At 35.8% G+C, this 16392-nt stretch overlaps 2 protein-coding genes across 3 annotated transcripts in view; one reads left to right on the top strand and one right to left on the bottom strand.

Annotated features, from left to right (window-relative positions):
- LOC587791 overlaps positions 1-4978 on the top strand; it is a 38656-nt gene extending 33678 nt beyond the window's left edge. For both annotated transcript variants that reach the window (XM_030980509.1, XM_030980508.1), the window contains 6 exons: positions 217-351; positions 988-1124; positions 1812-2074; positions 3047-3124; positions 3967-4114; positions 4600-4978. In XM_030980509.1, coding sequence (XP_030836369.1) covers positions 217-351; positions 988-1124; positions 1812-2074; positions 3047-3124; positions 3967-4114; positions 4600-4733 — 895 coding nt within the window. In that variant the 3' untranslated portion in view covers positions 4734-4978. The remainder of the gene's footprint in view (positions 1-216; positions 352-987; positions 1125-1811; positions 2075-3046; positions 3125-3966; positions 4115-4599) is intronic.
- Positions 4979-8254: 3276 nt separating this feature from the next.
- On the bottom strand, positions 8255-15354 carry LOC115918495 (zinc finger CCHC domain-containing protein 10-like). The gene is made up of 3 exons (XM_030980507.1): positions 15268-15354; positions 9342-9503; positions 8255-8779 (listed from the first exon to the last, which is right to left on the bottom strand). Exons 1-3 carry the CDS (start codon positions 15306-15308, stop codon positions 8548-8550), a joined length of 435 nt encoding a protein of 144 aa, XP_030836367.1. The 5' UTR covers positions 15309-15354; the 3' UTR covers positions 8255-8547.
- Positions 15355-16392: the final 1038 nt, after the last annotated feature.

The raw sequence follows: 16392 nt of genomic DNA, 5'->3' as shown, positions 1-16392 counted from the left end.
ACTGCCATTAAGGTCATCCTTTAAAACCTTTCTCTTCACTCTCTGAACTCTTTTCAACTAATGAATTTTTCCTGAAGAAGGAAAATACAAGGTTATTGTCATAGTTCCAAGGTTCCTAGTTCCCTGGCCAAATGTGTATTTTGAGAGCTAACAGATTTTTTAATATTTAAGGATATAAATGTTTTAATAATGGCTTGTTTTTATCTTCTCATTCAGGTTGAATCGGTTAGAAGATGCAGTAGCCATTTACAGCAGTGCCTTAGAAGCAAATCCATTCTTCATTGATGCCTACCTAGGAAGGGGTAATGCTTTCATGGACTACGGCCACCCTCAAACAGTCCTCCTGGCCAGGTATATACTTCTTCCATTCATCCATCATGCTATGTATATTCAGGTCAGGCCTGATAATTACCCGATTTAAATTGATTTCCTGATATTTTTTTTTTCTCCCAATTTTACCCCTTTTTTTTAATGATTTTCCCCCTATTTTCCCCCAATTTTTTTACTCAAAAGTTTTTTCCTTGAATCCTTTTTTTGTGTAACTCAAGGGGAGAGCGGGGATTGAGAAAGAAAGAAAGAAAAAACTATTTTTAAAGTAGGAAAACTTAAGACTTCAGACCAACTTCAGACCAAAATGCTATAAGCCCAGCTTTGGGTATTCTTATGATAAGATACTTGAAACATGGAATGGAAACAGTTTAGGTGATAGACAAATGCTATATAATCAACTAAAGGCTCATTTTGATATTTCTTATGGTATATTATTGCAAAAAAAATAAAACAGTAGTTCAGGTCCTAAAGAAGACCAGAAATAGATTAATTTTTACCGCGAATCAGCACATTTCATAAATAATGGTTTGATGGTATTGTGAATCTTTGATATGAAATAAAAATCAAAGGCCAGAAGAAAAACAAAATTCCTCTATGTCTCCTTTGATACCCATCCCCATTGTGCTATTTTTTTTCCTTCATTGATTATAATTTTAGGCGAGATTACCAGCGTTCTATCATCCTTGAACCGGAGTGCCTGGTTGGCCGAGTGAACCTGGCTTACAACATGCAGATCAGTGGCTCCTACAAGATAGCTTGGAACCTCTTCACAACTTGCCTCAAACTAAATCCAAGTGAGTCTCATACACCTGTTGAACTTGAGGACCTAGAGTAGGATTACACTTTTGACTGTTGCAGAAATGATTTTGGGCGATTCCATACAATATGTCCCCTATAAGACATATGAAATTAATCCAATTTTGTTTCATAAAAAAATGAAAATATCTTATTTTGATAATAATGGTTTTCTCTGGTATTACTAACACTATCATGGTCATAAATATCAAGAGATTTTTCATGTTGTATGTTGTATTGGGGCTCATTGCACAAAATTTCCCTTCAGTAGATTTGACAAAAAAAACTCACATCTACAGTGGTCTATGTATTTGGGCTTATTGAAAAGTTATTAGTATATAGGCACATTAGAGTCATTATATTCAATGAGTAAGCCCACTGCACTGAATATCTAAAGAAATGGCCCAAATGAATGCAAAAGGTTTCCATCAAGGCCATCAAAGCACCACAATGAATTTAAATAATACTGAACTTCATTCACTAGTCAGTACTTTCCAATTAATGTGTTGATGACACAGCAAGGCTTTTTGGTTACCAAGAGGGAAACTTTTAGTTTTTAGCCTGTTTCACTTTGTAATTTATGTGCCTGAAGCTGAATGCATACAAAATGAGCCCCCCGTCAATAGATTTTTTAAATTAGCAACTCTGTCAACTAATACGTTATGTCTCTTATTCTTGATGTACAGACTACCGCCCAGCCCTTGAGGGGCGTGCCATCGTATCCCTCCAGATGAGTGACCCTTACGCCGCCCTCCTCGACATGAACAACGCCCTCCGCATCGGTAAGTCCGCAGAGCTCTTTGTCAACCGGGGTGTGGTCAATCAGTTCCTGCAGGATCACGAGAGTGCAATGATTGACTTCCAGGCAGCCATCAAGAAGGATAAGAGCTATGCCTTGGCATACTTCAATGCGGCTAATCTCTACTTCAGTAATAGGCAGTTCATGCAGGTGAGCAATATGTGCTTTCATTACTTTGCATTGTTTATTTTCGGTACATTTTTTTTCTAGCCTTCTGTTTCATACAATATTTTTGTTATCATTGTATCCACTGTCTCAGCTTGTCCCCAACTCCCACCCCCCCTCTCACTTCTCAGTTATCTTCCTCTATAATTTTGTGTGTGAAATGACTTGAAGTATTTTTTTATATTTTTTTTAAAACTTCATATATAGTTTTCTACTTTTAAATAGTTTTTGTCAGCTGACCATTTGAAATGCTACTGGTAAATTTGTACCTACTAATATAATAAAACAAATAAAAGTTAAACTTGATACTACAAATTTTAATTCCATGGTCTGGGCTATGCTATCTGAAGTTTGATTTTGTCATAGTTATTATTTGAAATATATATTTAATCTTAAATGATGATTACTTCGATATTTTTCTGTAGGTACTTTCAAATCAAAGTGTATATTTACAGAGATCACACTTTTAAGAAATCAGGCCTGATAAAAACCTGATTAAAATCGGTTTCCAGATTTTTTTTGATTTTTCCCAATTTTTTCCCGATATTTTTTCTTCTTTCCGATTTATAAAAAAAAAAAAAAAATCCAGATTTGTTTTTTGTTTTTTTTGTACATTTTTTTTTTTCTTCTTCCATTTTTTATCCTGATTTTCCCAATTTCCCTCTTATTTCTTCTATTCTTCCCTATATTGCCCTATTTTTTTCCCAATTTTCCCAATAAACAAAAAAAACTATTTTTTTTTAGTGCTCACTATCACCCCTAAAAAATATACTTTATGCCAACTTATAATATTATTTCCAAATTTTCCCCTTCCTCTGGGATTTAAATGTATTTCTTTAGAGTTTGATCTCAATACAGTCTAACTTTGACAATCACATGGATGAATCAACATGTTTGAATGTATATATACATGTACCCGGTAGATAACGTGGGATGTTATTTGTCCCCTGTTTACAGGCGTTACAGTTCTATGACAAGACCTTGGAACTGAATGGATCAGATGAATCGGCTCTCTTGAACAGAGCTATCACAAAGGTATTTTTTCTTCTTTTTGCCCAGTCCAAAGATATGCCCCCCTCCAACACCCCCTGTTTCTTTCTCTCTTAATTTAGAAAGAATTTCAATGGAAAAGTTATTGTGAAAAAAAATGTGGAGCCCTGCTTTACACTATAGTGGAGAACATTGCATTTAATACTACTTCTTGTCCTAATATTGCATATTGTTTAAAAGTATTCTTTTGTCTTTCTTCATAGGGAAATCATAAAATAAATCAGTTTGGGTGTTATCAGAGAATATGATTTCAGGTTTAAAAGCACTATACTGTTAGATAATAACAGACATGCAGCATGAGATGACTGGTTCCTCATTTGTTGGACAGGTTTTGGTGACTGCCTTAACAGGTTCCCTTCACACTTGTTCGTTTTGTGTAAACAGAATTTGATAATTAGTCAGAAGATGCAGTAGGAAAAGTAAGATAAGAAGTGCATTATTTGGATGAACTAAATTTTGAAAGGAGCAAAAAATAATGATTTAGTCCACTTCCTTTATACCATTGAAACCTGTAAATTAAGACAACTATCAATAAGTTAAACATATCACTGATATTCTCTACCTTTTCTAGGTGTTGGTTAGAGACCATCATGTTTAGCCCTCTCTTTGCAGTGAGCAGTTCAGTGTTTGCTTGTTGAAGAAAGGAATTATAAAGAGTAGACATTTTTTATTCCATCATTCTATTTGTCAATAAGAATTAATTCAATTATAATGTAGTCTCTAAATTGGCAACGTGATGCGAGGAAAAAAATCTAGACTTTGAGAAAAGTTTGTATTCTAATTGTATAATAATGTTCCTTGTATAATAATGTTCCTTGTATTTGTAGGTGTTGACGAGAGATAGCAAAGGAGCCCTGGAAGATTTCTTCAAAGCTGTCAAGCTAAGTCCTCTTTCTGCTCATCTGTACTTCAACCGAGGAAACCTGTACACTTCACTCAAACGATATCAACTGGCTGAGAAAGACTACAGTGAAGGTAGGAACTCAACACAGTTGGATGCGCGTTTAATACAAATTCTTTCTTGGAAGTTCATACATGCAATGTATTTGATTAAAACCCAGTTCACTTTTTGTCTTAATTTTCTTTTTGCATGCATCATTTTTCAGTAAGATAAGAAATCTGGTCCCATATCTACAAAAGCTAACTTAGCCTAGCTTGTTATTCTGTTATTTAGCGACATGTAGGAGATGGAAATGATACTCATAAAGCCCGACTAAGGATAGTTGGCAACTGATTGGTCGACAATTTTGTTACTAATCATCAAAGGGTATTTAACATTTCCTTGTAAAATTCATGCCATTCCAACCCATTCTTCCTCCCCCCCCCCCCCCCCAAGAAAAAAAAATCTTTTTTTTAGTTTTGTGTTTTTTTTCCCCCACCAGAAGATGTGTTTACAAGGATTAATAACCGAGATGAATTTTGTTAATTTCATGATTTGTTTTCCTTTTATATCTGTTCAGCTCTGAGTTTGCAACCGGATGACCCACTAGTTCATAAGCGAAGAGCAGAGGTCAGAGGTCGTCTGGGAAGGAGGGAGGAAGCGATTGCAGACTACAAGAGAGCTATTGAAATACAGAGCAAGAAGCATTTATGATGATATTGAAGTTACTTGATATATTTAAATTCATGCAAATTTCTGTCACTCTAAATGTGTCCAGAATTGAATTTCTAAACATTTGCAGAGATCAAGACAAAGAAGCACTTCAAATGTGTCCAATGACTTTATTTGAAATCACTTTAGTCTTATTGAAATTTAAAGCCCATCTGTACTAGTTTACAGGAGGGATTAGACCACTCTGCAAGGTCACTGGCAGGTGGTTATCTCACAAATCAGCTCTCAATTATAAAAAAAATGAGGATCATGGGGGACTATGGGGGATTAGGCATTGTTTGCTATATAGAGGGCACAAGTGCAGTAGAGCTTTAACTACCTTGACAAATAGAATTTTTTGTCAATTTCTATCCTAGTATCTTCTCCCAAGTAGTCAACTTCTGCTTTTTTTTAAAATTATATTAGGGTAGACTTTCCTGTATGGGATTTACTACTCCTGAGTAGAGAATATAGTGTGAAATGATAATCTTTCATGTGAACCTGAAATCTATCCAATTTAAAGTAGAGGCTTCAAAAAGCCAGGAGGCTACAACAAGAATGGACAGATCCTGTAATGAAAACTAGCATGATTTGTTTTATACAACAAAGCTCCTAGATACTTGTCTTTTGATGTAAAAAGAATTCAATTTGAGATTCAATTACCACTGACAAATAAATCCAGAGTTTAATAGGCTTACTGTAGTTACACCTTCATGTGCGTTTACTTGCAGTATGGGCCTGCACTGACCTCTTGAGAGTATGAATCTAGGATATATTGCCTGTCAGAGAATAGAATCGAGATATTTATTGAAATGATCATTTAAAATTTATTTTTCATGAATTTATAATCCGTCCTATGTAAATATGGCATTATTTATTTGTATTGTATTAATACTGTGCTCTATTAAGTAATTTCGTCTTTTTCTTGTCCTGATTTTGTGAATGGTGAAAAGTGTGATGAGCATAATTATATTGATACATGTTTCAAGTCAATATATCACAAATGCAGTATAAAAGGTGTCTTTCATTTTAATGACAATAAGAAAACTTGGCATTTAAAAGATTGTTTACCATAAGAATATCATATTAGTTATATTAATGTATTTACATATACTGGGGATCATTTTAGCACATAACTCGCGTTCTACCATCACTGAAATCTACGACATTTTGGCCCAATAGCTGTAATTGTTGACAAACTTCTGAGCTTCTACTTACAAATTCACGTTGATCTGTATTAACGTATACACAACATATCTTTTGATGTACATTCATGTCGTATTTTCTATTATGACTTTTGTGACATGCCAGTAAGGTAGATGAACAGAAGACATCGGTATGTCCCTTCTTATCAACTGACTACCTGTTCGCGATAGCATGTTTTTATATTTAAACACCATGAAAAGAAGGGTTTCTGTATAAAACATGCAATGCATGAGGACATACCAATGTCTTTTGTTCATCTATGACATAGATGTACATCAAAATGTCAATTTGTAATTTAGTCACCCTTAAAAGGCATCATTTAACAATGTTAAATTTGAGATGCACGGCCCTACGTGTTGTCTGTGATATGGAGTGATATGGAGTTGGAAAAGTTTAAGACCACCTGAAATTTGTTGATGTTCTGGAGAGAGCTACACTGAAAATCTACATGTCCAGTAAGCAAAAGGATCATCATCAAGACTTCTGTGCACAATGCTATATCAAAAATTTTAAGTAGACCCGACCAGAAAACATATAGTTCAATAAAATTGCTTACCTCCCTGCATGTTAGCACCATCTCTTGCCAATTTCAGCAATGAATATTATTACTTAAAGTTTCAGAGGTTTTAAAATTTTGCAAATGACTGTACAATGTCTTGGGTAAATGTTGGTGATATCCTGACAAAACACTTCACTTGGGGCAGCATAAAGTTGAAATGGTCCATGATTGCAAATACATTATACATGTACACGTTACCTCAACATACCACTCTCTTCCTTAGATTTCAACATGGAAAGGGAAATGCATAATGCTCAAAAATGCTGTAAATACTTTATGAAGCTAAAGGTACAGACAACTTTCAAATAGGTCATTAAATATATTTTGTTTACACCCAGGGACGTCTCATAAGTAACTATCCTGTTCTTCCCGAGGAACCTGCAATTATTATTATTACCCCAGCAAAGTTTTGGGTTGGATTTACTGCCCATGGAAGGCCATAAGGCCAATTCATTAGTTACAAAAATCTAAAAATTAATCATATAGCATTTGCATACATGCCAACATTTGAAAATCAGAAATCTGTACAAATTATGCTATTTTCAAAAAAAAGAGGAACAATCCTAACTCTCCTATTCAATAAAAAAAAAAAATTTGTACAGGAAGAGGAACACCTGCATTAAAATGATAATTATCTTCTCCCAAAAAGAGGAATGTTCCTCTTTAATCTGAACAGTTGGCATGTATGCATTTGGGGGGTACTCGACATCAATGTTGTTAAAGTACATAATATTTTGTATTGATATTATTATGTCATTCAATAACGCTAGGAATCGACCGTGAGATGACAGTTTGGCAGATTTGTATGACCCTCGTAACCGGGTCATTCTATAAAGTACATGTAGGGGCAAAAAATATGACGGGTGTCCATGTAACGTAGGTATGAGATCTTCAACTACACATGGAAGATGAAAGTATCTGTTGGAAGATTTTTATGCAATGAATATATACCTTTATAGCCTTTATATAGTAGTGCCCTGTCAGAATTGTTCCTGTTTCAGTTTCTTTGCTTAATACACATTTCTCTTTTTACCAGCGTTACATGGACATCATATAACACTACGTAAACTTTCATACTTCTGAAGATAGTTGGCTATGCTCTTTATGCAAACCTCAATTTAAGCAAACATGGTTACAGTTGATAGCAGACATAGATTCTCACTTCTGGTATGTGAAAAAAATTGCCCTAACTTTTTGGACGGACCCAACCCTGCAATTATACCATTTTACATATAAACATATAGTCTTTGATTGCCAAAATGGTTCAGCTTTTGCCCATATATTACTGACAAAATGACATATAATCTTGAATGACCTTTTGACTTAGACAAGTATTTAGTAACCTTAAATTACTTTGTACACAACCTTACTTACTCATCATTGCATAACCCATTAGAACCAGCACAACCAATCTCTATTAGTACACTACGATAATCATATTTTCAAACATATACTAACTTGCATGTATGGTCAACATTAACCATATCCCCCCTCCCCCCCTCTTTGCAATTGGCAGATATGCAAATATAACTAACAGCTTTACAAAACAGTTCAGAAATAGGGAGTACTCTTTTGGTAACAGCACTACTTAACCTTAAATGAAATCAAAGAAATTGCTACCAGGTACAGATAGAAAAAAAAATATGTTCCACATTTAACCTTATTGTACTTTCTCATCTAGAAATGACAGACATGCATGTCTACTTCCAACTGCTATCACTTCCTGTAATTGAGATTCAATTGGATATTCAAATTTTAATACAACAATGAGATTATTCCATATCAAAATACAAGACGGGTACATGAGAGAGAATCCCTGTCATACAAAACTTGAAATTGCTTGCATTTCTCATATATTGCACCAAAGCCACTGTATCGTTGGCTCAGTGGAGTACTCAATTAGTGTTGGTGCCCTCAGCGGCACAAATGCAGCCCTGTGCTGAAGTTTCTCGGCCAATTCCATTCAAATCTATTTATCTCGCAGTAATAAATAAATAACACATCAATTTGGCAATTCAGCCGCAGTTTGACGAAAGAGAGACGCTGGATTGTTCACCGTTTGCGCTTTTTCCGAGGCACGCTATCTTCGCTACTGTCCGAGTCCGAGTCGCTTGTTCCGGACGAGCCCGAATCGGAGTCCCCTTTAGAGCTGAGGTTGGAATCCTCATCGCTTGATTCGTCATCGGAGCTACTGAGGGTGGAGGAAGAATCGGAATCGATAGTTCCGGAGGATGTCTCGTCACTCTCATCACCAGAGCTGCTGTCACTCTTGGGGTTCTCTAGCCTGAAATCAAATATTAATGAGGGGGGTATTAAAGAAAGAAAAATGGCTAATCCAGAAATAGACCCGTCTACTAATGTATTTACATTTATGCTAATTTCTCTCTAGAACACATAGTTATCGGTACTAGCTGTTTGCATAAATTGTATTATAGTTGTTTCTTGCCAGAGGCTTGTCCAAAGACTAGCCTCTGGCAAGCTTTTGGGTCGTCAAGATTTTTTTTTCAATCAAAAAGTGGTTAAATTAGTGAAAAGGTCTATTCAATCAGAACTGAGATAAAGCATTCTTAATTTTTCAAAGGCTTGAAAGACCTTATCCGAACTGAAAAATGAAATGGATGAATGATATATTAATGGATAGCTTATAAGCCATAGAACACAAAATCTAAAGCTTTGAAAATCGGAAGATGTTGACCTAAAAACTTGCTATCGACTTGATGACATCATCTTACGTGGAGTACCGGTACGCATATTCAATGACTTTGCATTAATCAAGCATGGCTCATCGCCTGAACTATATACCGAGGACACTAACCCCCTGACTTTCATCTTCTCAATACACTGACCTTTTTGCTCCTTCCTCCTCCTCTTTCTGCTTCTGCTTCAGTTTCTTGTTGAGTGTTGATATCCTCGATGGCCGATGGACGTACTTTCTCTTTCCAGAGCATTCATAGGTCCAATGACCCATCTCTAGACATTTCTGACATCTGACATTTTCCTTGTTTTGACTGATGAATAAACAAAGGACAAAAAAGTAAAATATCAAAAAAATTACATTAACACTAATTAGCTAATGGCTCGTCTTATTCAGATCACAGTACGCAAAATTTAAGGCAAAATACTTTAAAGGGCAATCCAACCCTTGAATAAAAGCAGAAAAATAACAGAAACTGAAGGGTAATAGTTTTTAACAAATCGGACCAAAAGTAAGGAAGTTACGAATGTTGGAAATAAGAGAACACTACATGTAAGTCTATGCAAATCTCAAATCTGTAGTTTGGTCAGTGGATTGTGACGTAGGACGTGTACAAAAATATTATTAATTGTAGTCCGGCACTACAGCGCATTGACATAGCGCTTCAGCCAATTTGAATTGCCCATAAGTATAGTCATTACAACTTTCAAATAATCATAACTTTTATATTTAGTCAGATTTAATTGAAACTTTCATCAGTATGCTTCTCTAATTTTTCAATCTATTTGAGTTGGATTTTCCTTTAATAATGATGGCCATTGTGATGTCACTTAGCCAATCCAATATTGGGTGCACTATGCATGGTGATATTATTGTGCACAGCTTATAAAGACTGCGTATCAAAACTACATGCCTGCAAGTAAAAGCCTAAAAAGTAGGTGGCTAAGGTCAGCTAGGGAGCTTTTTTTAATTTAGATAAAATACTTAGCCAAAAGCTTCCAACTGAATACTGAAGATGGCTGAGTATTTTTACCTCAGCCAAAAACTGAGTGAAATAATCATTTTTCTGACATAGGTACAGGTACTGTAGAAGTAGAAATATTTGTGGTATAATTTTAGAACTCTCAAAAATATAAGTATGACTTCTTATGCTTTTTTTGAACAGGCTGAATTGCATGAAACATGAATTTAAGAATTTTATCGCTCAGCGCGAAAAAAATAATCAGGAAAAAATAACACTGTTTACAGTAGGGCAATTCCACGGTAACGGAAGGACACTCAGACAAGATTTTTGAACTTCAGGTTCATACTAAAAGAAATGTTTTATTAGTATGTATTAAACTATGGGGAAAAAAATGTGTTTCAGTCAAGTGGAAAGCTTCATCAACTTCACAAAGTTTAGATAAACACTAATTAACTGGAAAAACCATGTCCATTTTTATGTCCTTCCGTTACCGAGATAATTAATATGCACATTCTTAAACTACTTAACTATAATGACAATTTTTTGGGGGAGAATTAAAGGCACTTATATAGGTATTATATCTGTACTGTTTCACATCTTATACTAATAAAACAGTTCTTTTAGTATGAACCTGAAGTTAAAAAATCTTGTCTGAGTGTCCTTCCGTTACCGTGGAATTGCCCAGTATTGAATTCTCGCTACCCCAAATAGCGATTCTGCCGAGATCCGGGGAAAATCCTGAAAACGCGCATTGCATTATGGGATAGCTTTTCGACATTACAGCTTCCTGTGCAGGCGCTATATTACTAGGCGCGATAGCGCAAACGTAAAACGCCGTCGCCACACAACGTGTATGCACCGAATATGTCGTCTGCTCGGTCTTGTTTTTTTTTCGCAAATATTTCAACGTTTATTTGAACATTTCATTCGTTGTTTTTTGCGTCTTTTGACATCAGTGACGATGGTTTTCTTTTGTGAGGCTGCACTGATTGGCATCGATTTTAGCGTGCGTGAAAACTCTGCACAGCGAACACAGGCGCTAGCGCCAGCGGGATGGGACTCTATACCGGAAGTTGTAGTGACGACCCGAGAGAGTGAAAATTACCTCGTCTCGCGAATTTCGAGATTTTCGTACCTATTTAGGGTAGCGAGAATTGAATACTGGCCTATATCTCTTCTATTCACTTGCTTGTTTCATTGTTTGGGCCTAACTTTAGAATACCCCACCAATAGGGTTAATGTACATAAACATCAAAGACCTGAATGGTTCTTCCTGGTACCAATTACTGATGGTCATATCAAGAAATTTTCAGATGAAATAAATGGATAAAAGATTTTTGTCAAAAAGGGCATAATTCAGAGTTTTTCATCATTAAAAAAAAAAAAAAACAATACAGTATTCCTTGTTTTAACCACCATTTTATACTTATACTGTACAGCATCATTCTTTCAGGAGTACAGGCAAAATACAATCTTACTTGTACTTACTTCTTACTTGTAAAGAAATACTTGTTAAAATGTGACAAACATTCAATAATAACTAATTATGCCAAATAAACATGTACATTCCTCTTGCAGTTGAAGAGAAGATGAAAGAAGAATAAAAACAAACATGAGAAAAGATAGAAAGAAATTAAAGGATAGAAACAAAAGATAATGTAAGAAAATAGAAGAAATGAAAGAAGGATTATAACAAAGAAAATATACATGTAAGAGAAGATGATACAAGTATGCAAACAAAGAATAACGTAAGGGATAGAAGGGAAGATGATTCACGGATAAACAAAGAGTAACATGAGAAAATATATAAAAGAAAGATGTGTCGTTTGACATCTTGACCGACTTGTCAACGGAATCAAAAGAGTCTGCAAAAGTGAACCAACTTGAACAGTTAACGCTTTGACTTACACATGGTTAACGAGAATGAGGTTTCTTGTTCACTCGAATTGTCCTTATTATTAACTTGGGGGTGTAATCACATGTAAGTGTAATTATCTATTTAACAGGAGAAATTTCTTATAAAACAGTTAGTGGAATTTCTTGTATTCCTGTCAGTATATTTCATGACTTACAGTCTTTAAGCTTCACTCTGAGATAAATGCAAATCTACAATAATTTCTTTAATATTAAATAATTTGCCTACCTTATCGGAGGTTTCATCTAATATCACTTTTAATGTTACATAAAGTCATAAATGTGTACAACTACAAGACAATAATGCTGCATCATGTCACTTACAATTTAACTAGACAAATCTAGCTTGAAATATCCTGCCAGCCAGCACATGACCTTGCTGGCCATGACTTATGACAGTTTTGAGAAACAGGCCCCAAAAGGAAACATGTGTTCCTTCTCTGATAAATCACATGTTTCTCCCTATGGTGAGGTATAGACATACAGAGAAACCCCTCACACCCTATAACACTTGCACATCCTTTCATTCATGTACACTCAACCTCTCACTCAAGTCATTACAATGTCAAATCAATAGACCTGTTTACTAAGGCATTTCAATATATCGGTATGTATGTTTCTCTCCAGGACCTCTTCACCTGGCCTGCTGTGCAAAATAAGATCTCTACAGTATGGAATGGAATCCACTCAACATAGATTAGTTGTGTTTATGACTGGCTAGCGAGTGTCAAGCTTTGTAGTCATCAAGAGAAACATTTGTTTTTGTTAAAGGTATAAAATTGTAAACAGGTCATTTGCAGTTCCTCTCTGGACTGTGCCCCCGGCCCCCCCCCCCCCCCACTCCGGGGTCGGAATGACCGCATGCGTGTTACCAAAATGTCCGGTAAAGGGGTACTTTTCATGCACCAAAGTCCAGCTCGTACATACACAAAATTGACTTTACACACCGGACTTAGGGGGTGTTTTCAAAAGGAGGGAACATGCATATGCGTACCCTAAATAACACTGAGTGGGGGGGGGGGGGGGCCGGGACTGTGCCTCTACAAATGCCAAAGAATTTAGGTTTAAAGGGGAAGTCCAAACCAAGAATAACTTGCCTTGAATACAAGCAGAAAACTCAGATAAACCAATAAAAAAAGTTGATGAAAATTGGACAACAAAGTTATGAAATTTTAAAAGACATGAAAAATAATGAAATACTATGAAAATCACTAGACAAATTGGCCACATTGTGATTGTCATGGGTTTGTGACAAAGCTCAAAAGTTGCTCAAAAGTTTCTTCATTTCAATGGAAGTACTTGATTTTGACCATCATCTATTTCTTTTTAGATACAGTAACTGACCAAGTGTCCATCTACAAGATTTGGTCTCACACAAGGTAGTTATAAGTTCGATGGGGGGGGGGGGGGGGGGGGGGGGGGGGGGGTGGACACATAACATAACATAAAAACTTCTGTATTACCTTTGGATTTAACAGAAAATATTCATCAAATAGCACTTAGATCTACCATCGTGAATATTTGTCCTTTATAATATTGTTTAACACAAGTCTTAAAAGATTTATGAAATATTGATGGTAAACTTCTTCAAATTGAGGTATTATATCAACTGTCCAGACACACAACATCTGAGTATATAACCCTGTACATGGGATGAGCAGTGCAGTCTCGAGTCTCGCGCAAAGTTTGGACGAGCCCTCACATTTAAAAATGTAGCATTTCATTCATCCCTTTTCTCTAGCTCTCTCTCTCTCTCACACTCACAGTCATACCTAGACCGAAAACTTCAGTCTCTCTAATCGTCGGTTGTTCCACTGAGACTACGTCTGGCTCCACTAGACCTCCGATTATAGAGACTGAAGTCTGGGGACCTCTTACTGTGAGGGACTGTACAGAACAAATGGTTTGGTTCGACCGGACCGCGATGAATGAGATATGCAACGAGATTTTCACTCTTTACATCCTCATAACTGCTGCAATTATAATACAAATTAAAAATAACATATATATAGCTTATTTGACTTACGATAGCTTGCTCATTTAGATCCTAAATTAATGATTAATCCGAGAAAGTCTCGTCGTCAACATTATCGTCTTGGTTTTAGTTGATGAATATTCATTTTTTCTTTTCGAACGTCCAATAGCTACCGTAGCTATGTACGAGTCGGCCCAGCTTGACCAACGAACTCCCACGAAACGAGTGCTCTGATTGGCCATTGGCGTAGGTTGACCCGGAAATATACCGGCCGCCGGGTCATATAGCTCTATTTTCGAGTGCATGAACGTACTGTTTCACAGGACTAAAATACAAATTGGATAATTCATATAAGTAAGTCCGTAAATTATACATTTAATATTGAGTTATCAAATTTTGATAACTGTAATTAGGACAAATGACATATCGACCTAATTTACATCTGATTTAGAAATCAGGAAATTAGATCTAAATAAAGAAAATCGGGGGAGAAATGTCGGTAACGAAAAGCTGTTACGCTGTGGCTCTAATTTACCCCCACGGTACGAGATCTCTGGGTTGCCATCTGTATTGGGGAATGACAACAAATGTCAGTTTTTTTAAAGAAATGACCCAAATCAGATGGTTATTGCTGTCTAAGTCATACCCTACTGTTTCAGTGTCTGTCTTACTTGCTTCTTTTTGTACCAATTTAAAAACATGCCACCACTCAATCGGTGCATACAATTAGCCATGCTAACACGTTAACGCAAGAACTGAAGAATGGAGTTTGAAGAAAAAAGACGCTCACTTGCTACTCTAAAATTGCCCACCAACATTACTGAACCAAAAACTTGGTTGTAAATTCATGAAGCTCATACTCATACTCATAGAAACAGGGATGCATAGCATTTTCATAAGATTCCTACATCTTGACTACCTTATTCAGGATGTAAAGAGCCCATGTAAAGCTCAACTAAACAAAGTCACGTCATGGCGTAGCTTTTATTCCATTCTGCATCCATTTCACTCACTGAACATACAGAAGAGTGAATTAGAATGGAGTTCTTTTTGTGTGCAATTTCCGGTCGGTCTTCCGTTACTGTGTGAAATTTTACGTTTTAGATGAACCGCTACGCATGAAAATATCTTTACATGTCACAAATCAGTTCATGCAGACATTACTGAGTAATTACATTCATACAATAAGCACAAATATCTTGAAAATGAGGCAAGTTTTCTTACCTTCTTTTGGCGTTCAACAATGCAATCCTGGTAGTCGCCATTTCTGCTTTCTGCTGCTGTCAATAAATTGGCCCTCTAACGACAAAAGACTCGACAGGGGATTTTCCCCTCGATTAAAACGCGTCAAAAGTATTATGACTGACTCATGAAGCTGAACGCTCAAACAAAATCATTTATTTATTCGTACTTATTCAAGGTAACTAAAGATTGACTTCAGGACGCAGGTTGAGATGCCTCTTTGCCCATGCCCTCGTTAAAAAAAATGTCACATTTGCTCTCAGCCAATCAAATGCAACGATTTCAATAGTTTGTAACAGCAATTACAACTTCGATAACTGTTATTTGTAGTATTCTGGCGGTATAGGCGCAGTCTGGAGGAGCTGCTTTAATTTTAATCGTACTTAAATTCATTGTTTTGCCAATTTCAGCCTATTCAGCCGGTTTTCAAACTGAATGAAAGACAATTCTTTCCGTTATATTGGTGTTAAAATGTAAAATTTTCTACTTGCTTTCTTACAGTCTGTTCGATTTAACAACTCATTCAAAAGAATTAACAAGAAACATCTTCTCTCCCATTATAATGCACAATTTATTTTAAAACCACATCTCTCATACCAAAATAACTACCCCACCCGCCCCTCCCCCATTTCCCCCCTTTTTTCTAAGCATATTATTATGTTATCATTATTGTGCTACTTGTGCATTGTCAAACCTGAGCTTTTACGGATGCCCAATTTTCCATTTGAAAAATGGTTTATATTTACTTTATATTTTTTAATGTTGTTATGTCACTTAATATGTAATATTGATACTGTTATCTGTTATGATATTTCATATTCTACCTTTGTATAATATATTTGATGGAAATAAATGTTAATTATTAAATCGCCATCTTTTTCTAATTTTTCGACCTCTTTGAATATTAAACATTTTCTTCCCTTCAAATTTACCCCTCTGCTCCTTTTTCCCATCACTTTTAGCTCGAAATATTTTTTCCAAATTCCATCTTAAAATTGAACTGTTATGACGCTAGACTTTGTGTTTTCCTTTCACTTCCAAATTCCAGAATTCTACGACGCAGCTTCCTCAGCCCTTAGTTTAGGAACTGGTACTTTGGCCCGGCTT

The sequence above is a fragment of the Strongylocentrotus purpuratus genome, unplaced genomic scaffold (assembly GCF_000002235.5).
Source record: "Strongylocentrotus purpuratus isolate Spur 01 unplaced genomic scaffold, Spur_5.0 spur5_scaffold_11, whole genome shotgun sequence".
Lineage (NCBI taxonomy): Eukaryota > Metazoa > Echinodermata > Echinoidea > Camarodonta > Strongylocentrotidae > Strongylocentrotus > Strongylocentrotus purpuratus.
The sequence above is the reverse complement of the archived record's forward strand: the minus strand, read 5'-3'. Positions and strand labels throughout refer to the sequence as shown.

What these genes read in the sequence shown, in the direction of transcription:
- LOC115918495 (XM_030980507.1), bottom strand. Translation starts at nt 15,308, where the DNA reads ATGGCGACTACCAGGATTGCATTGTTGAACGCCAAAAGAAG. An exon ending in TTGTTGAACGCCAAAAGAAG is followed by an intron (nt 9,504 to 15,267) that starts GTAAGAAAACTT and finishes TTTATTCATCAG; the next exon opens with TCAAAACAAGGAAAATGTCA. An exon ending in GAGGAGGAAGGAGCAAAAAG is followed by an intron (nt 8,780 to 9,341) that starts GTCAGTGTATTG and finishes ATTTGATTTCAG; the next exon opens with GCTAGAGAACCCCAAGAGTG.